The sequence below is a fragment of the Carassius gibelio genome, chromosome B19 (genome assembly GCF_023724105.1).
Source record: "Carassius gibelio isolate Cgi1373 ecotype wild population from Czech Republic chromosome B19, carGib1.2-hapl.c, whole genome shotgun sequence".
Classification (NCBI taxonomy): Eukaryota; Metazoa; Chordata; class Actinopteri; order Cypriniformes; family Cyprinidae; genus Carassius; species Carassius gibelio.
Window position 1 is genome coordinate 22,146,954 of NC_068414.1, and position 27,992 is coordinate 22,174,945.

General features: G+C 37.2%; 1 protein-coding gene across 5 annotated transcripts in view; it reads left to right on the forward strand.

Moving 5' to 3' along the window:
* Nucleotides 1–24,784, forward strand: part of LOC127979359 (syndetin) — a 127,430-nt gene extending 102,646 nt beyond the window's left edge. For 4 of the 5 annotated variants that reach the window (XM_052584760.1, XM_052584762.1, XM_052584761.1 and 1 more), the window contains 7 exons: nt 5,218–5,366; nt 8,125–8,221; nt 8,536–8,694; nt 15,741–15,814; nt 16,159–16,206; nt 22,686–22,875; nt 23,731–24,784. In XM_052584760.1, the coding sequence (XP_052440720.1) occupies nt 5,218–5,366; nt 8,125–8,221; nt 8,536–8,694; nt 15,741–15,814; nt 16,159–16,206; nt 22,686–22,875; nt 23,731–23,850 (837 nt within the window). In that variant the 3' untranslated portion in view covers nt 23,851–24,784. Of the gene's footprint in view, nt 1–5,217; nt 5,367–8,124; nt 8,222–8,535; nt 8,695–15,740; nt 15,815–16,158; nt 16,207–22,685; nt 22,876–23,730 lie in introns of those variants that run through there. The other variant, XM_052584764.1, reaches the window with a different exon arrangement.
* Nucleotides 24,785–27,992: the final 3,208 nt, after the last annotated feature.

Below are 27,992 nucleotides of genomic sequence, written 5' to 3' on the forward strand. Positions count from 1 at the left end.
TGTATCGTCAGAGACGTTTTGCAGTTGAACTCAAAGGGAATTTATTAATCTTTAATCTCCGATTTATGCATGGTATTAAGGCTAGTAATCCCATTATCCCCTTTCATGTTTATACTAACAGGAACAGAATGTTAAAGTTAACCTCATTACAATTGATCTCAATGGATAGCGTTAACCTCAGATACCATTCAGCAATTGTTAGATGCATACTGTTTACTTAATACATACTCAGAACATCCTAAAAGTTTGCATGATAATATGGCTGCATTTACATTTATTAATTTATACAATGCAAGTTAAAAGGTAACAACAACTATATGTACAAAAAAAGTTTTTTAAATCAGTGCTCAGTCCAGTTGCATTGAGATTGACAAGCCTTTTATTTCAGGACCACCTATACATTTTCATTTGGATTGAGATCCAGACACTTACTTGGATGCTCTATTAATATTGTTTTTATGCCATTGGCTGTGTAGCTTTGGCAGGATACTTGGGGTCATTGTCTTATTGATAAATCTCTATCCAAATTGATCTCTTTCCAAGTCGCAGGTGCCTTTCAGACTCCATCAGGTTTTCCTCTGGGATTTCTTCAGGTCGTCCTAGGGTTTTGCATTAATTTTATCTTCTACTAGGGCTGGGATGCATGAAGGTATATATATCATTGCAACAGTATTATGTGTCACCCAGTATCTTTTACACCTCAGTATGTAAATATACCCACTTTCCGCCGGCATGACAGCGTTATTGCAATCACGAGCAAGTATTTTAAAAATAGCATGGAGGAATGTCAATATGAAGAGCAGGATGTGCTTGTCATTAAAAGGTGTGAGCATTTCCAAGTAGGCAGTTTGAATAGGGCTTCTTTTCTTGTTCTTATTCTAGGCTGTTCAATGTGAAGCAGCTGTTTTTGCACAGATGCCAGACTTAACATTTGTTAGGAATAACCTTATCTTTTGGTCTGTGTCCATGAGGTTTCAAATCATAAAAGAAAATATTTAAGTTAGACCTTTCTTTTATAAAGTATGTAACTCAGTATATTATTCAAAAAATACAAATTACTGCATGACTATTTAAGAAGAGAGCGATTTCTTTGTTGAGTTTCCAGCGGAAACTAAATTGCTCGACCGTCCTCAACCTCCACAAGTCCTGCCGCAGAGAAATATCCTCATAGCGTGATGCTGCCATCACGGCAGAATGGCATGTTTCTGATATGTTTGGCTCACACTCAACATAATTTAGTCTGATTGCCAAAAAGCTGAGTCTTTGATCTTCAAGCTGGCTTTAGAGCCTCTCTCTAGGATTATTTCAGTTCATAGAGGTTCATAGAGCTCAAATTAAATAAACATCTACAAGGCTCATATCACCTAACACTGTTGTAGTCCTTTATTAGGTGATCTATGTCATGAGACACTCCACATCAATCATAAACACAGCAGAGCTCATCAGTAATCATTTTGAGTCCTACGGTATAACAGAAGTCCCAGATTTCAAAGACACTAGACACCCTGTAGCAGACAGACGGGAGATTGAAAAGGGTCTTTAAAGGAGAAACCATAAAGGTCAGGGCCATAAATAGTGGGATGAAGCTGACCTGTGAGTAGAACTGCTGAAGAAAGGGCTTCTTGGCTGAAGGCATCATGGTGTCGAGATGAAGATGAAAGAACTCAAACTGCTCTGCCAGAAAAACTCTACCGGGGTAAAAAAGACCCAAATCAGACAGCATTTTGTCATGCTTCTTCACGATTGCTACATTTTTATTACCTGCAGGGAACTTGCTTTGCTAAAAAACTAGTTAAGTTGGTTGGAAAAAAAGGTGTGATGTGGCTAGGAAGGTTACATTTGTCTGCTTTAATATTATTTTCAGACATGGACATCATACAGAGACTGAGTGCCGGATATAAGGGCTTATATTTTAAGAATATACAGTGACTATATAAAAAGTGACAGTTTTTGTTTCATTTAATCACACATGATGTATTTTGGCTTTTGTGGCACCTGATCAATAGAAAATATTCTTTCATGTCAAAGAGAAGAATTTCTAGTCAGTACAAGACCAAGAAAAGACCTTTGAACCTTTTCGTAAACTGAACGAAATTAATGACAGAAATCCTGTCTGGCACCCCAGCATAAAAGAAAACAACCCAAAACAAAGAGAGTGCAAAAACGTTACAAGTATTTAGTCTGTGTGGAGGCTGTAGGTCTCTGTCAGCCACATCTGGAAACTGCAGTTTCTCATTCTTTTGTGCAGAACTGCTCAGGATCAGCAGGTTTCATAGAGATCCAGAGGCCACCTATAAATTCTCAACTGGATTGAGACCTGGATTATGACATGGCCACTCCAGAACATTAACATTGTTGTTTTTAAGTAGCTTTGGATTTTACACTTTGGCCCACTTGAAGACAAATTCCATCCCAGATCGCAGGTGTCTTGGAGTCTCTATCAGGTTTTCCTTCAGGATTTACCTACAGTTTGCAGCATTTATTTAGTTTGTACTGTTGAAGAAGGAACAAAAGCCAAATTAAGTCTACTCTGGTTAAATGGTGTGAATGAAAGAATGGTATAGTTAAAGGGTTGAATACTATTTCTGTTTCTAGGCATTTGTAGTTTTTATGTGCATGATTTTTAAGAGGTTTCTATCATTGACATTTTGCTTTTCATTTAATCAAACAACGTTTACTCCACATGCCTTTAGGTTATGGTCTTTTAAAGGTCATTTCATGGACAGATTGATTACTATGGACAGTGTTTTTATACATAGTACAATGAAATGACAGAATAGTCTTGCATCCTTCAAAATAAATATGCTTTTGGAAGATATTTGTTCTGACCTCATTGTAAGGATTGAAGGTTGTTGTTGTTGTTCTGAATACATTAATCTGGAGAAAAGATCAATATTGCTTTGTGCATTGCACATGGTGAAACTGATGGCCAGGAAATGACCTCAAAATGCATGTTTTGCTACTATACTGTCTCATCAGATCTTTCATATTTAGACTTAAGTGTAGAGATGGTAAATAGACCCCCTATTCAGAATACACTGATGCTGAATTGCTTGTTATTTGGTCTCCAAGTATATTAATATCTATAAACAAAGGTGAATTTGTTCGTCCCTCTCTTTTAAGCTGCTCTTAGAGAGACTGTTTACTTTAGCTGCATCCATCGTGAAACTTGCTAATTAGCATATTATTTGGAAAAGCGATTTGCAAAGATTAATTTAATTAAAACAAAAACAAACAAAAAAACCTTTATACTCACTTTTTCTGTTGGTGAATCTGGACCATGAATGATTTGGGTGAAGATAGATGCATTTAGGTAAATCGGGGTCACATACCCTTCAGAAACATGTTATCCCCTATGCGTCTTCAGCGGCTCAGGAGTAAATGACGACTGCTATTTTCATTTTTACCATTCCAACAACAGAACACCTCAATCGCTTAGGAGTCGAAACAATGGCGGACTGATGACAGCTTACTCGGAGCGGGTCTAAGGTAAGATGTCAGTCCAGTCTGAGCTGAAACATAACTGTCAGTCAAACTATCATAGGAGGGGCCTGTATGTGTGATGTCAGGAAGAGTTTGGCATCTGAGATCAGCTCGATTTGTGGAAGGGGTAATCACTGGGAGGATTTTTATCATTATAGGGTGATTGTGTATACACACTGCCAATACACATTTCAGTTCAAACAACTTGCAAAAGTGCATGTAGCATCCGATGACCCCTTTAATATATATTAAAATGTAATTTATTCCTGTGATTGCAAAGTGTTTTTATTTATTTATGCTAGAGCGCCTGGGGAGCAGTTGGGGGTTCAGTGCCTTGCTCAAGGACACCTCAGTCACAGTGTTGCCAAGACTCGAACCTTAGTCAAACTCTCTAACTACTAGGCCACGGCATAACATACATTAAATGCATGCTGAGTCTGGTTGGATTGGATCTCTGTTTAATTCTACAGGGAGATGTCTACACGTACCAAATCAAGTTGTATGATTAATTAATGTAGAATGTAATACATGTATCCACAAAGGCAGCACTTCAGCTGTAATCACATATGACCTTAATAGGTTTGTGTAAGGATATTGGGAAATAAGGCTTTGAATATTTTAAAGATAGAGTGGCAAAGTTCAAATTGCATTGCAATGTTGTGATATCCCAAACCAATTTTCATGTTTTGTGAGATGATTCCTTGTGGTCACGTGAGCTGTTTTAACAGGACCCAAATTTTAGAACGGATTGTTTTTTTATTTTTTTATTGGTCGCCTCTGAAAAAAAATACAGCAGTTCACCTGAAAATGGAAATCCTGTCATCATTTACCCTTTTGTTGTTCCAACGCATTTGAATTTTCATCCCTCCATCATTCACAAAAAAGTCAGGATGTCGTTGCTGGTCTTTTCCATAGTGAACGTGAAGAATGCAGAATTGTAAATGTAAATGATGATTGAGGTGTCATTTTTGAGTGAACTCTTCCTTGGGACACTATTCACAATTTAATTACATGTTTTTTTTTTTTTGTTAATGTGACATATAAATGGGATTTCAGTTAAAGTAAAAGTGAAAAATATTCAGCATTATTGTTCGTTTTGAGAGTCATTCTGTTGTGTCATTGGGTTTCGTTGGTCTTTTGGGACTCTTGAATATGGACAGCAACGATGTTTCACCTTACCACCACATTTTTCCATCAAAGAATGACGTTAAAGCAGAACGGTATGCATTCCTCATTTACATATGGACAAAGCATTACCATTTGGGGGCAGAACTCACAGTTCCTCATTAAATTTAATTTGTTGTTTTATGCTGTATTTTTTCTCACTTTACAGCTCATTTACTCAAAACTTTTATTGTAACTCTAAACCTCTGAGGTAGTTATCCCCTTTCTTCTTACAAAAAGCTGCTTTGGCAAAACCAACAAAACCTTTTCCTTTAAACGCCTTTACATTTTTCTGAATAATCACATTGAGGATATTTGAGATTACTGGTTAAAAAGCAGTAGGTTCCAACAATACATTTGCAAGTAGACAGTTTTTGAATATAAAACCAAAGTTGAGCATATTTTTAAACCTCTGGTTATTTTGTTTCTTAAATAAATTGACTGATTCCTGGAATACTGCCTGTGTTTTACTGGACATACAGTAGTATTCATTTGCAGAACATTTCCAGTTCTCTTAATTTCAGTTGGACAGGATCAGGATCTAAATGTTTGTTGATCTTGTTTCTGCAGGAGGCTGGAGGGGAGAACACAGGTCCTCACGCGTCTCCTGAGGACAGGAGGGAGAAGGTCCCCAGTCCTCATCTCAGTCAGCTGGTGGTCCTGACGGCTAGTGATACGCTTTATGGCTTGGCTGAGAGAGTCGTCGCCACTGAATCACTGTAAGCTACTTTAAACCGCCTTACTTAAAGAAATAATTCAACCAAAAAGGAAGTGTATTTTTATTGTGTTATTTACCTACCCTTGTTTTTGTTACAAACATGCACACCACATTTATTTTAATACATAAATGATAATGAAGCCTCTTATGTTTACCAAGGCTGTGCTTTATTTGCTTAAGAATACAGTTAAAACAGAAATATTGTGAAATATAAAGTCAATTTAATTTTCGGTTTTCACATACATTTTAAAATGTGCAGAAATTTACTTCTGTATTGTGAAAACTACATTTTCGGCAGTCATTACTCTAGTCTTCACTATCACGTGCTGCTTCAGAAATCTTTCTAATATGCTAATCTGATGCTCAAGAAAACATTTATTACTATTAATTCTGAAAAAACAAAAAAAGTTGTGCTGCTTAAATTTCAATTTGTAAATTTTTTTGAAACCTTGTTTTTTTATTTTTCATAGTTGTTTGATAAATAAGCTCAAAAGAAGAGCATTTATGCGAAATTTAAATGATTTGTAATATAAATGTCATTTTTGAACAATTTATTCCATACTTGCTAAATGAAAGTATCGTTTTATTTTTTTTTTAAATCCTCCCAACTTTGAACTGTAGTGTACATATACATAATGGATAAATAGAGTTTCCTTTTGGATGAGCTAAGTGCCATCAAGATATCAGTGTTTTGAGAAATTTCTGAACAGATGGCATCTGCATCATATATCCAGCTGTGGCGTCTTTGTAGCAGAAGCGGAATGAGACTTGCAAATGAACGCATTTACATTAAAAAGCTGGTTGACTCTTGTCTTGTGATCAAGCTCACTGTTGCTAGGTGATGAACGTCTAACCCCAGCAGCTCCTTTCAACCAAGCCTGTCTAACCCAATCAGTCATATCACTGTGCTTGTTATCTAATCAGCGAACCCCATTAAGCCTTGCTTTTCTCCTGATGAGTCTGCAGAGGTGGGCTGAACCAGCTTCGCCAACAGCCATGGGAGTTCATTTCATTAAGTGATGTGATTCCGCAGGGGCTGATGCGAGCTACCTGAATTTCCACCGTAACCCTGAAGAGAAAGTTGTCAGGCCTCCAAACCATGTCTTAACTTCCAGTCCTCCTATTTTGACCTTTATCCCGTTCGACTGAGTGTTCAGCAAGACGTTAAGCCTTCACAGAGAGAGTTTGATCCTCGCTATAGTTGCTTTGGATGCATCCAGATGGCGTTCGATTCGTGCCGAGCTTTGTGCTGGAGAACGTTTTCAAAGTCTTAGATTGAAGATGGATCAGGAGATCCAGAGATTAAGCCTGGAAAAGGTTCTTTTTAGGAAAGAATGGCTCTCTGCTTTAACGTGATACACAGAAATTCCACCATATTGAGTCATCAAAGCTGTGAAGGTCTCTGCTCTCTTTGTGGAGCATGCACTACACTTGAAACCGACATTTTTTTTTTTTTAGAGGAGGTTTGTGGCAGTACAACCCCTCTCCATCCTCCCTGTGCACTTTCTTTCTTAATGGAATAATCAATGAAGGCTGCAAAGTTTGTAACCATGCAAACCTCAGATTATACCCTGTTCCATCAGCACCATGTCTGTTGACACAACAGACCTATTTTTTTCTCTTTCAAGATCAAGTGTTTTGAATATAAATATATCAAAAATCATTTACTCACTTTCACATCCCAGATAAATGATACATATTTAGATGTAATTTGCATCTGCTCTGATCACGATGCACTTGATTCACTGATTACCTTCACATTTATTTTGCCTTTGTAATTAAATCTTCTTGAGAACACATTGTTGGTGGGGGCTCTGTTTTCAGGGCTCTGTAATAAGAAAATTATACTAATATTTCACAACATTGCTGTTTTTTCGGTTTTTCAGTATGAACTTTACATCTTTCTTTAGAAAACATTTATTTGGTATATCAGAGAAAAGCAAACGTTTAATTTTGAAAGTTAAACACATTAGCTCTGTTTCCATCGCCCTGGTTTAATGCGCAGTTTGAAGTATTGCATCAGAAACGAGTGATGGAAATGTCAAATTTGAAATAAAATTTAAAAAAAATGTTATGCTCTCTTGAGCCGTTTTTTGTCTTGAATAAAAGGTGGAAACACATTTGCCGAATAAATTCATGTGCATCAAAAAAGTCATGTGTCTTTATGCGATGGGACAGCATGACCTAACAAACCAATAGACCAATCTCATTACACAGCATCTGAAATTGTGTTATGGTCGTTCTGAAATGCCCAAGCAAAGTCTGTGTGCTGCTTGTTTAATGCATGTGTCAGCAGTCCTCAACATGCAATATAGCGTTACGCATTCTGCTTTTAAATCAACTCGTGTTCATTAGTTGTTATATGCAAATATTTGGGCTCTTATTGCTCAATGAACACTTATCTCTGTGTGTGGGCTGTCATAAGTATAAATGATCTGGTGCCTTATGCATTGTGTTGGTGGGTGGATACTGACTTTATGAAGTTTCCGGTTGTGCCCAGCCATTGGCAGCAGAAGGATTTTCTTGCATGCAGAATTTTTGCAGCTCTTAATATAGAAGCTCTTATATCCAGCACTCAGTATCTGTCTATATCTCTTGTCTGTAAATAAAATGAAACCAGACAGATGTAAAGCTGACAAATGTAAGCCTCAAACTTTTTTCAGCGCAGTCAGGTCCCTGAGGCTCATCGATATGTAGTGATTGTGTGCCGCTACAAACATGCAGAAAATGCTCTTATTTGTGCCTCATTTCCCCTGCAGAGTTTTTCTGGCAGAGCAGTTTGAGTTCCTTCATCTTCATCTCGACACCATGATGCCTTCAGCCAAGAAGCCCTTTCTTCAGCAGTTCTACTCACAGGTCAGTTTCATCCTAATATTTACGGTTTCTCCTTTTGAGAAACTTTTCAAGTGTCTAATGTCTTTGAAATGTGTAACTTTTTCTATTGGACTCAAAGCGACTATTGATGAGCTCTGCTGTGTGTATGAGATTTTTATGACATAGATCACCTAATAATGGACTATAACAATATTAGGTGATATGAAATTGTAATATACTACAGTGCTTTGAAGAAGTTTATCTAATTTGTTTCAACTACTTAAAATGTTTGTCTTTGCATCTTGGATATTTTGTTTTTGTTAATTGTGACCTTTTCTATGCTGTTTTCTCTATAGACCGTATCTACAGCCAGCGAGCTCCGCAAACCCATTTACTGGATCGTGGCGGCCAAAGCCATAGATTACGAACAGATGCTGTTACTGATGGCGGGAGTGAAATGGGACATTAAAGAGATAATGTCACAGCACAACGTCTATGTGGATGTCCTTTTAAAGGTAATGTGTTTGTGAGGCCGTGCAGTGGATTTTATGTGAGGGAATAATGGGTTGCCTCCTCTCTGTTCATTTTCACAATGCAGGAAAGCGGGTGGGAGTTCACTTAGACGTGCATCAGTAAAGACCAGCCAACCTTTTCCTTCATCTATAGTTCATTCTTGGCAATTTCTTTCCTTCTCTAATGTCAGTTACAACATGGTTTGTTGAGTTTTAAGAACACTGTCTTGCCACAGTAGGAGGGCATTGCTGACATGTCCTATCCACTCATCTGCTGTACTCACCTGACAGGAAGCAGGATGATCGAAATGTGTGGTGTCAGAACGTGTGTGTCAGAAGGTTATCTAGAGGTCTAAAGTTAAGGTTGACATGCTGGGTTTAACTGAGAGAGACAGGCGACTCCTCAAACAGTGCAAACACTCACTCAAGTGACGGATTTGATTATGGGTTGACTTTACTGATGAGGTGAGGAATATCAGCTTTTGGGTGTTAGAGTCATTTTTTATTTCTTATTTATCTATGGTTTATATCGCAATCAGTCGTGTTGAGGAGCATTACCTCTAAAAAGAAAAAAAAAAATCACGTTATTGTATTTCTCCTGTACACACACACAGTTAAAAATGATATCTTACAATTATTTTAAATAAATGCAAATATTTCAGAACATTTAATTAGAAATAATTAAAGTGCGTGTGTGTGTATATGTTATTTTAAGTTGTAAAACTGGACTATTGCAAGTCCCATACGGCACGCATAGAGGTCGTTCAAAACGCAGCGGCGAGATTCCTGAAGGGAAAGAGGATATTTGATCAGGCTACCTCCCTCTTAAGATCCCTCCACTTTGTCGGAGTTCAAATCAGGTCTCAAAACTTATCTGTTGCTTTTAGCTCTTTAAGAGTGTTCTATCATAAATGGTTTTGCTTCTGTTTGTGTACTGTATAAGTGTTTTGTTTTAAACAGTTTTGCTGACTTAATCTTTTATTTTTTCTAACTTGTTCAGCACGTTGGTCGTCCTGTGGCTGTTTTTATTTGTACTTTATTAATAAACTGAACTTGAACTAATGATATTGCACAATATTACTGTTTTTACTGGATTTTTAATCAAATAAATGCAGCCTTGTTCAGTATAAGATATTACTTTTAAAAAGTATTAAACTATTGAATAGTGTATATAGGTACTGCATAATAACAATATATAAAAGTATAACATAATTTGTAATTATTTATAAATATAAATTACTTGTAAGCGATTTACAATTGAGGACAGTGGAAGCAATCAAAAAAAAAAAAAGCAATGACATGCAAGTGCTATAACAAGTCTCAGTTAGCTTAACGCAGTAAACGAAAGAAGGTTTTTTTTAATTATATAATACATGAAAACAGAACAGAAAAAGAATAAATCAAGCTAGTGTTAGAGGCCTTTTTTACTTTTGGTAATTGTATATTATACAAAAAGAATAGAGAAGCTATTTTTATAGAATTAGAATAGAGAGTGCTAGAGTTAGTGGATCAAATAAAGATGGAAGAGATGGGTTTTAAGCCGATTTTTGATCTTCTTGATGTTGAATAAAGCAAATCTGCAGGACCGAACCGTTTTAGCAACGTGGTCTGAGAAAGTAAGTTGATTATCAATCACAACTTCTAGGTTTCTGTCTGTTTTTGAAGGAGTTATGGATATGCATGTGGATGTGTATGTGCCTAACTGGATGGATATATATATATATTAGGGGTGTAACGATACGCGTATTCGTATTGAACCGTTCGTTGGACTAATTAATTATATTTGAAAAAAAAAAAGAAAGTGAAATATAATGATATGCGTTCAACAAGGTAGCCCAATAACCCAAACGACGTAACAGGCAACGCCCCTGACAGCCCCGAAGAAGAAAAAAACACCAACTGCAATGTTTATGTTAGGCTACTCAGTCAGGCGCTCGCTCACTCAGCACGCGCTGAAGGCTCATTGCAAAATAGCCAGTGCGTTTAACAGACCAGAAATAGAAGATCCTCCAATAACCAACAGGTCTGGTGTTTGGGTGCAATTTGGATTCCCTGTAAGCTATAATGTTGATGGCAAGAGAGTGGTGGATAAAAAAAACAACGCTATGTCGCATCTGCTGGGTACACCAGCGGGAATAAAAAAATAAATAAACACCAGCGGGAATACTTGAAACATGTCAACTCATTTACGCCGACATCACCTTAGTGTGTCAGTATCTGGGAAAAGACGAAAAAAAAGAGAAACATACACGCAACAAATACCCCCCGCAGCATTTAGACAGACATTTCCAACTTACTCAAACAGGGCAAAAGACATCACCGCGTCGATTGGTAGGCTACATTTATGTTACATTTACATTATAGCCGCGGACATGAGACCTTACTATTTACCATTCATTCTATCATCACCATTATAGCTTACAGGGAATCCAAAGTGCACCCAAACACCAGACCTGTTGGTTATTGGATGATCTTCTATTTCTGGTCTGTTAAATGCATTAGACATTTTGCAATGAGCCTTCAGCGCGTGCTGAGTGAGCGAGCGCCTTTCACATATCGCGCCTAAAAACGCTTGGAAAATGCTAGCCGCGTCTTTCTCCTCCTTTCCAAAGCGCTCGGGCAGAAGTGCCCCTGAGGCGTCTGCCTTTGCTAAGAAACAATGACGTGCTCTCTCCATTAAGACGCGGAAATTTCAGCAAAGGATAAATGGATTTGCAGCTCTAAAAATCGCTTTCAGTAGGCTAGCTCTGCTACTAAATTTATTTCAAAATTGCAATCCATATACAACTATGATCAGCTGTTCCTTCATCTTGGCTGAGCTTTCAACGTTGTTACGGGAAAGGATGAAGCTGATTGGTTAGTTCTTGACACATGAACCGTGGTGCCCTTGCGGCATTCTGAAAAGTTGAGATGTTTTTACATTTTGCTGTATCTGAAACGTACCGAACCGTACCGAACCGAACCGAACCGTGACATCAGTGTATCGTATCGAACCGAACCGTGAATTTTGTGAACCGTATATATATATATATAATTTAGGAAACTTTGAGTTATAATATACTATAATCAGTTTGATTTCTGAATAACTTGTAGCGCCGGCACAGCCGATAAAATCTTATTAACTGAAATAAAGCCTAAGTGCGTAGTCATGTGCAGTGGACCTTATGTTGTTGAACCCATGCCCACTCACACAGCTGCATGTTTAAAGCGAGATGATTCAGGTTAAGTGCTGCTCCTCTGGGTGCTGTTGTGGAGAGACTTGTGGGATTTGAACTCTTGAATGAAAGCCCAGTACAGCTGTCACTGTCCCCTGTCACTGTTGCTATTTCACATGCAGCACATTACGAATGCATGGAAATGCAACTTCTACGTTATAATTTACTGGCCCAATTGTGACTTCCACTGAAGCAAACAAACAAGTTTATGCCTACAACGAGCAGACTTGATTGATATGTTTACCCTAAGGTTGCTAGTTAGCTTTCTTCATGCAAATTTGTATTCTTCCTACCATTTTTCCCCCTCTTGCCTAATGACTGTGCCTCATGAATTCCTCTAGATTGAAAGATCATGGTATCAATTATTTGTCAGGATTTTAATTATTTAAACGTTCAGGCTTTGGGAGTCGCATGAATTTGAGGGGCAAGTTTTAAGGGAACAGTTATGAATGGACTGAGGGTGTCTCATTCCTTTGCATGTCCACATCTCTTCTGTAACCTCTGCTCATTAGCCTATATGAATTTTGCATGGAGTTAGGGAGCGATTTGAATGGCTGGCACATATACTGAGACAAAAAAAGGCTCAGAGAGCAGATGGGGTTTCACAATTGAATTATCTCTTTGGCTTGTTTGCTGAGGAAGCTTGATGAATCCCGAAATATGCATAATTATGGGGATTTACATAAGTTCCTGATCCGAGCTGCAAAGTTTTAGCGGGGAATGTAATAGAGCTTGGCTGCTAATGAAGAAGAGGCTCACCTTTGTGCACCCGTTAAGCTGAGTGAAGCCACTGAGGCTGTTTCTCCTGGTGCTATCATTGTAACCCTGTGCCAAGTCTGTTTGTTGAAGCCAATTTGTCTGGGTTTGCCAAGTTGACTGAATTAATTATGTAACTCTGGAAATTCAGCAGTGACTCACACTTACACTTTCTCTCTTTAAATTGACCAAGAAAATGGTGTCCTGGTGCCTGGGCTCAGAAAGGGCATTTACCTATATGTATTAGTAAATGACACAATTAGGTGCCTGCATTATAGAGCAGGAATGCACTGTAATTTGTTTCTAACAGCCATGTCCTGGATGAACCAGTTAAAGTAAGCTGTGTATTTTTTTACAGCAATGAAAATTCTGTCATTCAAATGCCGTTTTCAACTTGTATGGTTTCTGTGTAATACAATATAAAATGTTAATGTAAAATAATTTTTCAGCTGTTTTTGTCCAAACAATGCAACAGTCTGGACCAAAACAACATTGGACCCTTTGACTTTTGTTATATGGTTGGGGGACATAAATGGATATATTAAAGGTCCTGTTTTATGCACTTTTTTGAAGCTTTGGTTGTGTTTACAGTGTGCAATATAACATGTATTCACGTTTCGCGTGTAAAAAAAAAACAGTATTTTTCACACAATTTACCTATCTGTATACTGCTGTTTTCACTGTCATAAAAACGGGCTGATGACTTCCTTGTTCTATAAAGTCCCTCCTTCAGAAATATGTAACGAGTTCTGATTGGGCCAGTGGTTCCTGTGTTGTGATTCGACACCAGCTTAGCTTACGTGGCCCTCCTTTAAACGCGATTGCACTAGCTTTGAGAAGCAAGTGGGCACGACATGGCGACAAACACAAACGCAGCTCTTCCCTCTTCTCCGTCGGAGCGCAACAAGACCACGGCCCCTTTTTGTGAATTCATGTGGGCGGAGGTTAGTCAAAAACTGTTGTAGTGACGTCATTACTGCAGGAACTAGAGGGATGTAGTCCAAACGGGTAGTTTTTTTGTAGGCGAATTCTGTTAAATCAAATATCTCGCTTGGCATTGAACTTTGAGCTTTAGAATTTTACAGATATTATTTATACTCTAACAACAACATTATACACAAACTAAAGTTTAAAACATGGGATCACGAAGAAGGGGACCTTTAAAGTATCTTCTTTTTCTTAAAGTTATAGTTCACCCAAAAATTACAATTACCCCATGATTTACTCACTCTCAAGCCATTCTAGATGTGTGTGTGTGTGTGTGTGTGTCTATATATATATATATATATATATATATATATATATATATATATATATATATATATATATATATATATATACACATATATAATGACCTTGTTATTTTAGATGAATACAATCAGTTATATTAAAAAAATGTCCTGGCTCTTTTAAGCTTAATAATGACACTGAATGGTGACCGAGATTTTGAAAACCAAAAAGTGAATGCATCCATCATAAAAAACAGCTCCACACAGCTCTTCTGAAGCGAAGGGTTCCATTTGTGTTAGAAATATTCTTGCACAAAAAATAAGATTTTTTCTTAGCTTTTTCTTCTAATTGATTTATAAGTCAGACATTCTGACAATTTCGGACCAATACTGATGACAGCTCAGAAGTGAAATTCCAGTTTTTTAGAATGTAAATGTGCGTTTTTTTTTTTTATCATACTGATTTTATTTATTTTCTTGCACTGCAAGACTTGCAAGAAATCAAAAACCTTTCCGTTTGCATTGCTTTAACGCTTATCAACATGACTGAGAGCAGATGATCTGATCTATGCTTGCTGTGATTAATTTCTTGGTATGAATTCTTACACTGTCTCTTGCAGGAACTATAAATTGTAATTAGATACTGCGAAACAGTAATCTTGACACCAGCAATTTTGTGTTATTCTTAAAACCATATTTCTAAGCTGTAAAATAAACTCGATATTTTAAAAAAATTAATTCAGAAGATTAAAGGGAACAAAATATCCCAGACAACTTGCACAGCAGTTTTAGTGCTCTTGGCTTTGTATCAACATTCAAGGTGCGAGTCCACAGTACATGTAGTCCTTGGCTCTCAATTGAGCCATATGTCATTGTGTTAAGAAAGTTATGGGCGGGTTTTCCTGTCACAAGTGAAAGAGAAATGGGCTCGAGCACAGCTGAATCAACAACTCCATAAGCAGCCGGCTTATACAGTGCAGGTTTTTGTACGTGGCACGGCTTTATCGAGACATCTGCACTGCAGAGACTGTTTCTTTGTATAGCCTGGAACCTGTAGGTTTGACAACCTGGTCCGCCAATATGGCTCCAGTGAACATTTATAGACTGCTGTTTCCACTTCTTTGATTCTGTGATTAATTTACACCTTTGTTGGTATTTCTGGACTTGTTACGGAATTCTAAAACAAAACCGTTTCTAGCCCGTTCATGACCTCTCATCCAGATGGTTCCAACACCACCCAATAAGAACGCTGTGGTTAAGGTGAACAGTTAACAGCAAGCACTGCACACAAGAGAGGAAGCAAAACAAAAAGGTTAAGGGTCAGTGACAACTAAAAGTGTCACGATAATGCAATCTTTTAGCAGTGTAGGTTAAAAAAGATAGGCAAAGTTCTTAAAAATGTATGATTTGTAATCATGTGGATTTCATTTTGTTTTGAAAAACTTTCATGACGTTTTCAAGAAATCAAGTAAAAAGTAATCTTATTTCCTTGAGTATACTTTTTTTTTTGGTTTTAAAGTGTTCTTCCGAAATATTATGAATTATTTAATCAGAAGGCATATTTTTGAGACTTTATATTCAATGTGTTGTTGAGATGAGAATATTCAATGTGTTGTTGAGATGAGAGTTTTATAACCCTGAAATTTTTTGACTAAAGAAAATCAAAAATCAAACCCAAAATATTTTTTTTATAAGAGGTGAATTCAAGTCATTCCATGTATGAATTCCATTGGTAAAGTCTTTATTATTTTTCAGTATTTAATTATGAATCTTTTTAGTTAATGAATAGATCCAAACAAAACATGAGCGGCATGACATTGACCCATATGTCGTCATCTGTTTTCTGCAGGAGTTTGAGAAGTTTAACCAGAGACTGGGAGATGTGTCGAAAATAGTTCGGATTCCTTTGCCTGTGTCCAATGTCTTAAAAAAAAAAGTGAAGTGACATTCAGCCAAGTATGGTGACCCATACTCAGAATTTGTGCTCTGCATTTAACCCATCCGAAATGCACACACACAGAGCAGTGAACACAAACACACACACTGTGAGCACACACCCGAAGCAGTGGGCAGCCATTTATGCTGCAGCGCCCGGGGAGCAGTTGGGGGTTCAATGCCTTGCTCAAGGGCACCTAAGTCGTGGTATTGAAGGTGGAGAGAGAACTGTACATGCACTCCCCCCACCTACAATTCCGTCCGGCCCGAGACTAGAACTCACAACCCTTAGATTGGGAGTCCAACCCTCTAACCATTAGGCCACGACTTCCCTTATGGGAGCACTGCATCCGTCTGGCCAACAGGACATTAGTGGAGGGGTAAGTGGGCTACCAGGCCTAACCAAATGGGTGTGGATTGTCTATAAGACCACCTGCTCTCAGATAAATCTCCTACCACAGAGTGTTTTTATTGGAGTACTGGCCATCACAAACAACTCAGCCCATTCCCAAACAAAGAAAATAGCGTGCAGGAGCAGTTGGATGACAAACAGGCCAAAGAACCTCATATTACTGTTGCAATAGCACTTCACACTGGTAGTATTGATTGAACTAGGTTTTATAGTGCTTTCTATTTTATTTTATAAATCCTTTAATGATATAAACACATTTATCCAGTAAATTTACCTTTAGCCATTTATTTCTCCACTTAGAGTTCTCATTAACAAAAAGTATTTACCTTTCAGCTTCTCTTCAAGGATTTGCCTACATTGTCAATTATTATAAATACTTTATTAAATATTATACATTGCCAAATTTTTGGCGCAAAGTTTCAGTTCCTCCTATTGAAAAGCAACCATAGAATACAGGGTTGTCACCATCTATTGCACTGTATTTGGGGTCCCAAACACAGCACTCCACTTTCAGGCCAAAGAGCTCAAGTTTAGTCTTCTTCAGACCACAAAATATTCTTCCAATAGATTTCATGTTTTGTCACATGGCTTCTAGCTGATTCCAGGCTGACTTTATGTTGGCCTGTCTCAAAAGTGACTTTCCTCTGGCTGATCTTCCAAAGAGGCAAAAGACATCAAATGCTCAACACTTGCTGTCGTCTAGACTGTTTTTCCCCCTTCATTCAAACAGCTCTGGAATTCCATGTAGTCCATCTGGCATCTTGGTCCTTTTTCTTACAAATGCCCTTTTTATCCAGTTGCTCGGTTTTGTAAGATGGACTGACCTTAGACGTGTTTTGATGGTGCCACGCTCTTTCTGTTTTACTTTAATGGACGTAGAAGGTTAAAAGCTTTGCCAGTCTTTTTATAACCATCTACTTTCCTCCTAACAACTTCTTAAAGTTCCTCAGGCAGATCTAAGTTGATGAAATCATCTCATAAAACCAGTGATATTTATGCTCCAAGAAAGCACAAGTGAACACTAGTGGATTTGACATGAGTACTGTGTGATTCTGCTACACTGATCATTGGATAATCGAATGCCTTACCCAGTTTAAATGTTAAATGTTTTTAACAAAAGGATGAGTACAGTAAAAATAGTAATATTGTGAAATATTATTACAACTTCATCCTCCTGAGACACTGCCTCCTCAAATGAGCATATTTTAGTGAGATTCTCTGAGACATGCCACATATTTCACCATGAACACTTTCTCTGCTTGGTCTTCAAAAATGTCTATATTAATTTTGTGACACCCTTATGGAAATATGATAATATTTAGTAATTATTATTTAAATGACAGTTTTTTTTAACTGTGTGTCATAAATCGATATCTCAGGAAAATTTTATGGGGTTTCAAATCAAAATATGACTTTCTTTTATGAAAACTTTCTCATATGAGGACATCGGGACTAAAAGCATGTTAATTATGCATTTTGGAAGACACAACAAATTAATAGAGAAATAAATGATATTTTGATATTCCTGTGAAATATTATATATTATTATGAAAATTTTGCCAATTATTACTCCCATTATTACAGTTATTTTTTCATTAAATGTTGCCCCAAAAACACATCAATATGCAAATTAGATTTAGTTTATAAATACAGTATATATAATGAGAAAAACTGTCTATGGCCATGTTTCACACATTTTGTATAAAGAAAAATGGTATTTCAAATCATTAAATCATCTATCTCAAGTCATAGTTGAGAATTATCTTTATATGAACTTTGGTAAAATTTCATCGTTCTGAAAAGCGAGGTTCTCTAAATATGTAAACGTACTTACAGACTGTGAGTCAGAAGCGCCAGACTTAATAAATAAACTCAATAATAAAAGACTTTTAAATACAACTTAACCACTGATTTCTAGTTATGTCCTCTATTGGAAGGCCAAACAAAGTATTTTCGCTTTCATAACGAAATACAGCGTCTGCACAACATTGCGGCAGTGGCAACAACGAGAATAAAAGTTAAGCCTTCTTTCTTTGTGTGAACATTTGGGCGGTGTTATGCAAATCTTTCCACATCCTGATGTAGACATATGGGGGCGAGTTAGAACGAGACGTTTTATCTGTTTGGATTTGAGACTTAAGTCTTTGAAACTTCTCAGATCTTCTTTATGCACCAAGAGCTTGTAACACTCCAAAGAGAAAGGAAAACTTGAAATCGCATCATATGACCCCTTTAAATATGCTAATTTGTTGCTCAATAGGGGTGACCCCGAATAGTCGACGAATCGATGCTTTGATTCGAGGAGCCTGATTCGACTACCAATCTAATAGTAAAAAATTTTGCGGGGTGTTATTTATTATATGGGGGAGCTCAAATGTCTGATTTCACATAGAACTACCCAATATACAGTTTTCTCCCAATATACAGCCTAATATGATAAAGTTGTAAGAATCTGAAAAGAAAGAAGCTTCAAAATAACATTTTAAAATGCGTGAATAAATCCAACCACCCCTATAGAATTATGTTTCACTTTCCATAATCCATGACCGACAGAGGAGCATCTTGGTGGCAGGGATTAACAAGACTCAAACTGACACGGACAGAGACTGGATTTTTTCGAACAGGTAGGTTAATTGTTAATTGTTATGGTTTCACCAACGTTGAGTGTTAGCTATCTGTTAATCAAAACATAAAACATTATTTACTCCGTTTATATCTGTGTTCATTACACATTTTCCCTCTTTGTTAACATCAGTAATTATGTTAGTCGAATGTCTGCCTTGACTGAATGTATTTTGCCCCGCCCCCAAACGTATGATTCGACTATCAGTCGAATATCGGCAAGATTTGGAAATTCTGATTCACCTATGAAAATCCTTAGTCGGGGACACCCCTAGTGCTCAAGTAATGTTTCTTTTTATTTTCAGTGTTGAATGAATGTTTTTATGTAAACCATGCTACTTTTTCCCAGATAAATAAACTAATAATAAATTATATATTTTCTACAGTTTTGATGTTCAACTTCCTTCAATAGTATATTCACCTTTAAAGCAAATATCTGACAAAAGGCAAATGCTTTCATAGCCAGACGCTTTTAAACCACAGCTACAGTATATGCATTAAAACAGCAAATCTGATTAAAAGGTTTAGTTCTCCTGTTCTTTATTCCTCTGCTTAAATCTGTTGATTATTTTTATGAGCAAGAAGAGCTTTTGGCTTTTTCAATTATGGCTTGGCTGGCAGTGATTGTTTTGAAAGATGCAAACCCTTTATCACTGGGGACTCGTGGGTGTGCGAAATCTTGTGCTTCATGTTGATGATATTTGATTAAAACAAGAAGCACTGAGATTTTCAGCTGCCTCATCGATCTTGTGTTTGGAACAACTCTCGTTATTGTATGTACGTGTAGGGCTTTTCCCTATTTTTACCTTTTTCCTGAGGCATGCTCCTACTGTAGATATTGTTCAAATGCATTAGTTCTGTGAGGATCCATCAAATATCAGTAATGACTTTGTGCCATGAGCAGAATGCCTTTGTTGCTTTCAAATAGCTGAATATATAAATCCATCAATGTTGTTTTTATTTCTTTATATTTATTTTTCCTTCTTGTTTCCTCTTCTTGCACCCATCTGCTTGTGATTAGTCGAGAGCTGGATTATTGTAAATGAACATCAGGGAAGTTTGTGTGGCACAGTGTGACAAGTAACTTGGAAGTCATGTCTTCTTGTTGTCAGCCTGTCTTCCATCACTCATTCCTTACCGCAGTATATTATCTTCAGTGTGCTGGCAATCTAGAAGCTCACAGACCTGCAGAGAAGCTCTTATACTCGTCACCCCCTCAACATAATGGAGATTTACTGGGAGCACATTTGACATGAGTTTGACTGGCACCTCTTGACTTCAGAGATGTTTTTCACAGTAAAGCTTCTGGATTTAGTAATGTGAGAATTAAACGTATCAGAATAATGCATTTCTTTAGCCATGTTTTCCATTGATTATTCATTTCTATAGCTCAGGAGTGCATAAAGAAGTAATCACACACTGTCCAGAGATGAACAGGCTTTTTTAAACAACTGAAAAGCCCAGTGCAAGCTCACGATAGAGTGCGTAACAACAGCACAGATGGACTGATGTGGAATGACCGTATGTTCCCAGAGTATCTAAGAAACTCGAAAGAATCTTCTACAAACTGATCACTCCATTATTGTTCAGTCCCATCTGGGCTGCCACTGGCCAAATGTTTGCTTTGGTTAAAATCACTATTCGGTGTGTTCCTTAACAGTTGGTCCTCTATAAAGTCTGCGTACTCCAATGTGCCAGACATTAAGACTAAAGCACCCTGAGAAGCTATTTACCCAGGAGCTGGTCATTGTTGCTGGATAAGCAGGTGAATGGGGCATGCACAATGAAATTGTGCATTAATTTAATTAATCAGATATTAGGGGAATGTTTATGGTTTCAGTAACATCAGCTTGTCATGATCCTCTGATTTCAGAGGGAGCTTAGGTCTAGGACTGTGATTGTTCAAAAGGATGTTTTTTGCCAAGATAAAATATATAGTTGATAAGAACATGGCCCAGCATAGATTGGCAAGCACCTCCTTGGCAGGATTCAGCAGTACACCTGCATCATAAGGTCAAGGGCCACTTGTTTGAAAATGGCAGCGCACAATCTTTGAAGGCAGGTTGTTTGGAAGAGGTGATAAAGAGGCTGTCTGTGTGTAGTTTGAGCAGTCTGTATCTGCCAGCTTCGCTGATTTTTCTGCCTGTGCAGTTTTACTCAAAACTGAACAGTGATTGCAATTGCAGGGAGTTAGCGCTCTCTGTAATCATCACATGTTCAGGTAGACAGCATCCACAGCATTTTGTAAGCTGAGAAAATTACTGTTGTCCTATAGCTGATTAAATGCTGGGAAGATTCCCGAAACATGAATAATAATCATGAAATGCCCAAAAAACACTTATGTGCTTTACTTATTTTTTGCAACGATTTTTATTTTAAATCTGTAAATTAGTTTTAAAATTACAGTCTATGATTGAATTTGTGCTGGTATGGTGTATTAAAATAGTTTGTTAAAAGTATGATCTTTTGGTATTTGAATTTGAGACCTTTTTTCTCACCCACATTTATCATCACTCTACCAGCAAGCAATGATGCTATTAAAATGTGTTTTTCTTTCCTGCTTCCTGTTTATAGTGTAGTGTCATTTATTGCATTTTTTTTCACTTCATTTTATCTTTATACTACCATTCCAAATATTTGAGTTAGTAAGTTTTCGTGTACTAACTCATGTGACACTGATATCTGATAAAACTAATAGATGCTGGAAAATTCAGCTTGCCATTACATGAATAAATACTTTTTCAGTATTATTTCAAAATATTACTACTTTTTAAACCAATAAATTCTCCAGAAACTCAATTCTTGAACAGTACTGTGTATATGCATAACTAAAAAACATGTAACTGTTAAAGTACCATTACATGTAATTTAGGTGAAGGGAAGAGAAAACTTTCTGTCCCCTTAGCTAATTCATCCTAGCACCAACTCTAATGATTTAGACCCAGTCTTTTTGCAAGTAGTATCTGCCAGTGCAGTGCCGAGTTGCGTTCCAAATCATTGCCGACCATCAAGCAGAGTGTGACAAGAAGAAGGAAGGAGGCAGGGAAACAGAGGGATATATTGGCAGACTGGATATCCTCAACAGGCCCAGCAATATCTTCACCTCACAGAAAGTAATTACACCGCTGTCAGCCAAAAAGTAAACAGGGGTGTCAACAGCACTGAACTCTGCATGGATGCTTGTTTGCCTTGGATGCAGCTACACTGTAAATCGATGCTTCTGTTGGATGCTCAGGTCTGCAAACCGAGACCCACGAGCTGTACAAATCAAAAGGTGTCAAAAAATGGCCCTCAGCATTTGGTGTCTCTTAACAGTCAGAGGCTGAGTTGTCTTTTGGCTTAAATGCCATATTCCACATTCTGTATCTATTCATATTATATGAGCTGAAAACCAGATATGTGGATCATATATGGCGATTATTATTTTATGAAAATGCATCACTATATTTTAATGCACCTTTACATTCAGAAGTGGACCTAGAAACATAAAAAAGAATGATCTCAGCTATCGTAATCTTGTTATATGGCCCTGGAAAAGTACAAGACTTCTGATTCTGATTGGTTAATCACTGCATTGTTGCTCTATTTATCTATTTATTGATGTATTCTTATTGACATTCCATTGACATTATGGTGGTTTAGGTTCCAGGTTCAATCAGTGGTAGGGCACAAGGTTACATGTAACCGGTAGAGTTACAAGCACCATGGTACTCTCACGCAAAACACTTTGTCTGTACAGTTAATGTCGCATAAACTGTCAACAGTTAATGAATGCCCTTTATCTGTTTGACAAACACTCACCTATGCTCTTCTTCTGTCTGCCAGCTATGCAAATGTGAAGAAATGCAGTAATGAAGGACGTGCGCTGATGCAGCTGGACTTCCAGCAGTTCCTGATGAAGCTGGAGAAGCTCACCGACCTCAGACCAATTCCAGACAAGGAGTTCGTAGAGACCTACATCAAGGCATACTACCTTACTGAGAATGACATGGAGCAGTTCATCAAGAACCACAGGGTAAGATGGATTACACCTGACAATGGGTTTAATAAATGTAGCTTATTCCTGCAATCAAAACATTTAAAGTCAAGTAAAAACAAATCAAATCAATTGCAATCAAGATAATGAACTCAAGAATATCCAATATTTTTATACAGTATATAGAGTGAGAGATGGATATATAGAGTGAGAGATGGATATAATTATCTTAAATTGATTAACCTAAATTGTAAAATGTAAATAATACTTATTATAAAAAGTAAATACAGGTAAACTATTAACTCCTAAATAGTAAAAGGCCAATGAAAAATAATGAGGACATGTACCATTTTACCTGTATTCGTTCTATGTAATATTATATTTAATATTTATATTTAATAAATGTTTATATTTAAATTGCCATTCATTATATTTTATAAAAATATATGGCACCAACACATAATAAAAAACCATATGTGTCTCCCTATATATTTTACTGTGTTAGAAGTTTGTAGTGATCATACAATAATAATAATAGTTTTGAATTGATTCAGGAAAGCATATTCACATTTTGATCTTATTCACAGAAAGGAATCAGACTTACCCAATCTGGCAACGTTTGTTTCTAAAACTTTAAATCAGAGATCTTTTTAAAGCATCCCTGCATTAAAACTTTAGTTCTTGTAAATCTCATAGCTTATCTGATTTAATATCACCATCAAAACGGATGTGTTTTAAATATCATGCAGCACTAGATTCCAATTTAAATGTTAAGAAAAAGCGCTGTGATGCTGCTTAGTAAAGCATCTCATGCAAGTCATGCTTTAACTCATTAAAATGATGTAAGGCATCTCTAGCAGAGATTTATCATGAGTTTGTTTTGTGTTTGACCAGGAATACTCTATGAAGCAGCTGACTAACCTGGTCAATGTCTGCCTCGGGTCCCACATCAACAAGAAAGCACGACAGAAACTCCTCGCAGCTATCGATGACATTGACCGGCCAAAAAGATAAATAAATGTCACCAAACTCCACAGAAAAAACACCCACACCTTCACTGTTTCTTGTCCAGTATCTATTATCACGCACGCCCTGCATTTTTTAACCATGTAAACGTTTGAGGTTTCTGTTTTCATTGTATTATGAATGTAAGCAGGACGTGCTCTGACTACATATGAAGCAGTCATCTGAAGGGCTGTTAAGGATAATGAAGGTGTTATCACTTGAATCACAACACAAATGAATGACTCATGCGCTATCAAACAGTAATTTAAACATAGCCGTGGCTAAGCGACCATGTTCTGCCATATTTCCTTTTTGAGTTATTTGTGCTAGATCTGCATTTTTAAGGGATACCAGTATTCCCTCTAACACACTGAGACTCCGTCTCTGACACTGAACACAAAAAGAATGTGTGTCCCTCGTCTGGTTTTGACAGGTCACTGTCATTTCGCTACTGTAGCTGTGTGTCACTGGTCTCACCCTGTTACAGATTCCAGAGACGTATTGAAGTGTGGTTGTCATTTGTCATGAAACACATTTGTGCAGGTATGTGATAACTTATATGTTAATAGTAATAATAGAGGAAGACTCTTAAAAAAAAAGTCCTGAAACCTTCCTGTTAGAAAGTGATAAAACTGTTTATTTCCGATACCGTATGTCTGAAATGCAGAGAAACTGTATTTCTCCTGCTGAAATGTGTTGCTTTGTATGTGGTTACTAAACTTGTATAATACTATTCAGTACCAAGTTGAAGGCAAGGTCGTACAATAAATACGCTAGCATTTTTGTCACGCGAATGATATTTTATAATTAGATTTTTTTTGTGGTATGAAAACGTATCACAATACACCAGTGTATTCAGTCCACTAGTCGACATTTGAATACATTTTGATGTTCAAGTGTGCTGAATCCTTACATTAAAAAAAAACATATTGGCTGAACGCAATCTGTGTGCTCAGTGAAATTGAAAAATGAAGTCTGTGATCTGAATCCCTGAACATGCCTCTCTTTCTCGCTCTAGTCTAGCTGTTAGAAGTTAGCGTAGGACTGGACTCTCCCTCCGGACGTCTCATAACGCAGTCAGCGGAAGAAAATCTCACCACCATTTATAGAACCTGCTCGGATATTTTTAGAGCAGCTTTGCTGTTTTTTTTTTTTTTTTTTTAGATATATATACAACTACACCACATGCTCCACTTTTGTAGAAGCTCATTGATCAACAGTAAACTTATCAGCAAACATTACAAATCCTTTAACAACTTTCCACAATGGCATATTACCCTTCAGGTATGTTTTTTTTTTTTCCCATGCACTGTGCAGTTCCCTTTAATCCTCTATAGGAAGTGAAGCTTTAGCACTAATTAATTGGCTGTTGTGCTGCACTTTAAATAGCTTGCTTGGGATGGAGCGCATGTATTGATTTGGCCGTGACTCATTGTGAGTGGGAGGCATTTTTATGTTTTTTTAATGGCCAGCAGGAGGGCCGTCTGGAAAACATTGTATTTTAAAACATCAGAGGACAACCTGAGAGAACATCCTCTCACACCTTCATAACCATGCATAGCCGTTTATCAGTCACTGAAATGAATAGAATTTCTCCTATGAACTGGTAACACTCATTCCTAGTGCTGGTTATTTCATCCTGTGCTATTTTTAGGTTATTTTATTTTACTATTAATACAGTAGTCTTGATCCAATCTACTTGAAAGTTCAAAAACAAACAAATGTAGATGGTTCTCTTTCCAGAAATAACTCTCATTTATCAAATAAAACCAATTCACCTATTTAATAATGCAAACATAAAAAACCTCTATTAAAAATGCTTGTTGTAAACCCACCCATATCAGCATGACTGCCTGCTTCAGGTTCTGCAATAATTTGACACATTCAGCGTTCTGTACTGAAAGTATAACAAGAACAACACCATCACATTTGCATATACTGTATAATAATTGCAATCTATCTCCTTTCTAACATCTGTTTGTATACTTAATTATGGTTGGTCTTATTACTTGGATACATTTAAGCATCAATATCTATCAGAATCAACTTCTAAAACAGAATTTTACCTAAAAAGTTTTTTTTTTTTTTTTTTCTGCCTTGCAAGCCCAGAAAATGCTAATGTAGAAGTTAGTGTAGTACTGAATCTGTTGCAAATACTCACATTAATGGAACGGATTCGGACACATTTTACAAAGCCGTCTCTGTTAATTGATGTAATAATGTAAGTATACTGTCTACTTCAAGCTGTTTTACCAGAGGAGATTTTTCTCAGTGTTCTGGGTATATTCTGGAGCATTTCATTACTGTCATGGCTGCTCTTCCTCTAAAGGCTGGTTCACACGGCAGGATAATTAGGCCGATTTTAGCCCCGATTCACCCCTTCCGACAATCTTAGGTTGCTCCGATTATCGTAAAATAATCTGATCAAATATTCCTGCCGTGTGTGGTGTGTTAAGACCGCTCTCCTCTGCTCGGAAGAACGTTGGGACCGCTCCGATCTCAAATCGGGGATATCCAACATGTTGGATTTATTTTGCCCGATTTCTTCTCGTGTGTGGTGTCCCCCGAGGACAAACAATCACGCAGCCTGTGGACTGTGGCGTGTAGCCAATCAGAAAGCGAGGTGACGAGGCGGTGAGGAAGTACCAGGAAACAAAATCAAAACAGCCGGCGTATATAATATAACAAATATAACAAATACAAATAAAGTCGATGGGCATAACTACATCCACAACTGCAGTCCACCAGAGTACATGGAAACGAATATATGAACGTTTATTTCAACGGTTATTAATCTGTGTAGTACGTAACAACATTTCTATGAGATAAAACAACAACTTTCCTCCATATCATGATGTAGCAAGTATAGTCCATGCTCGCGTTGTCTCAACCTCTTTGACCATCGCCTTTTCTTGTTTTTCTTATATTTTTTTCCATTAAAAACAAAGCACAAACTATGGCCACTGCATCCTCTTTGTCCGCCATGATTGTTTACTCTGAAGTCACGTTTGATCTCGAGGGATTTAGCGAGATTTCCCATCTGACCTGGGAATGCTCGGGAGTCAAATCGGTTCGTGTGTGATGTGTTGATATTGCCGTGTGGCTGCACACCACACACTGAACGACCAAAACTGTTAGACCCGTGATTTTTTATCGCCGTGTGTGGGGTCTCTCAGGTTTGAAAAATCGGCCGACAATTTTAAAATCGTCCCGTGTGAACCAGGCCTTAGGTGAACCTGCTTGAATGACACCACAATCTGAATCTTCCTCAAAAGCATAATTGATTATGGGAAATATTAGCTGTTAAAGGGATAGTTCACCCAATTTTTTTTTTTTTTTTTTGTCATCATTTACTCACTCACATTTCTTTATTCTGTTGAACACAAAATAAGATATTTTGTAGAATGTTGGTATATCCAAACAGTTCACGGCCAGGTTTGGAACAAACTACGGGGAGAGTAAATAATGACAGAATTTTCTTTTTTGGTGAACTAACCCTTTATGGCGTTGTCCACACTAATATGCCTATGCTTTTTCTCTCTGTTTCGGCCTCTTGTCGACAATGGGATGGAGCTTCGGTTTACAAAAACAAAGCTTGTTGAAAAAGCTCTCCAAAGTGGATACATGTCAGTTTCAATTATAAGTGGTTTTACATATGTGCAGGCAGGTTAAATTAAGTGTTTTCCTACATTTTAGTGTGGAAAGGAAAGTTTTAGAGAATGGTTAAAAACACTAATGTGGACAGAGAAATTAAATCTGATTAATGTAGATATATGGATCTGGACTTTGAATTTTTTACTGGAAATAGTAGCCCTAGAAGTACCTTTGGGATGCTCATTTCAACATACTACAATTTGGGACACATAATTAAAAAAATGAATACTGTTTAGGAAGTATAGTATGCAAACTGGGATGTACTGTAGTAAATATTTTCAGACACCAAAAAAAAAAAAAGTGTAGTTTGATATATTTTGCCATGTTGAAGTTGAAGTAATCTTCAGTTTTCTTGAACTGTGGGGCGCTGAGAATCTCAGATCAGTACTTTGTCCAGTGCCGCAAAAGGTTAATTGGGGAAAAACAGGACCATCAGGAAGGATCAACAGGCTTAATAATAATTAGCACACCAGTCCCTTTTAAAGTCACATGGACTA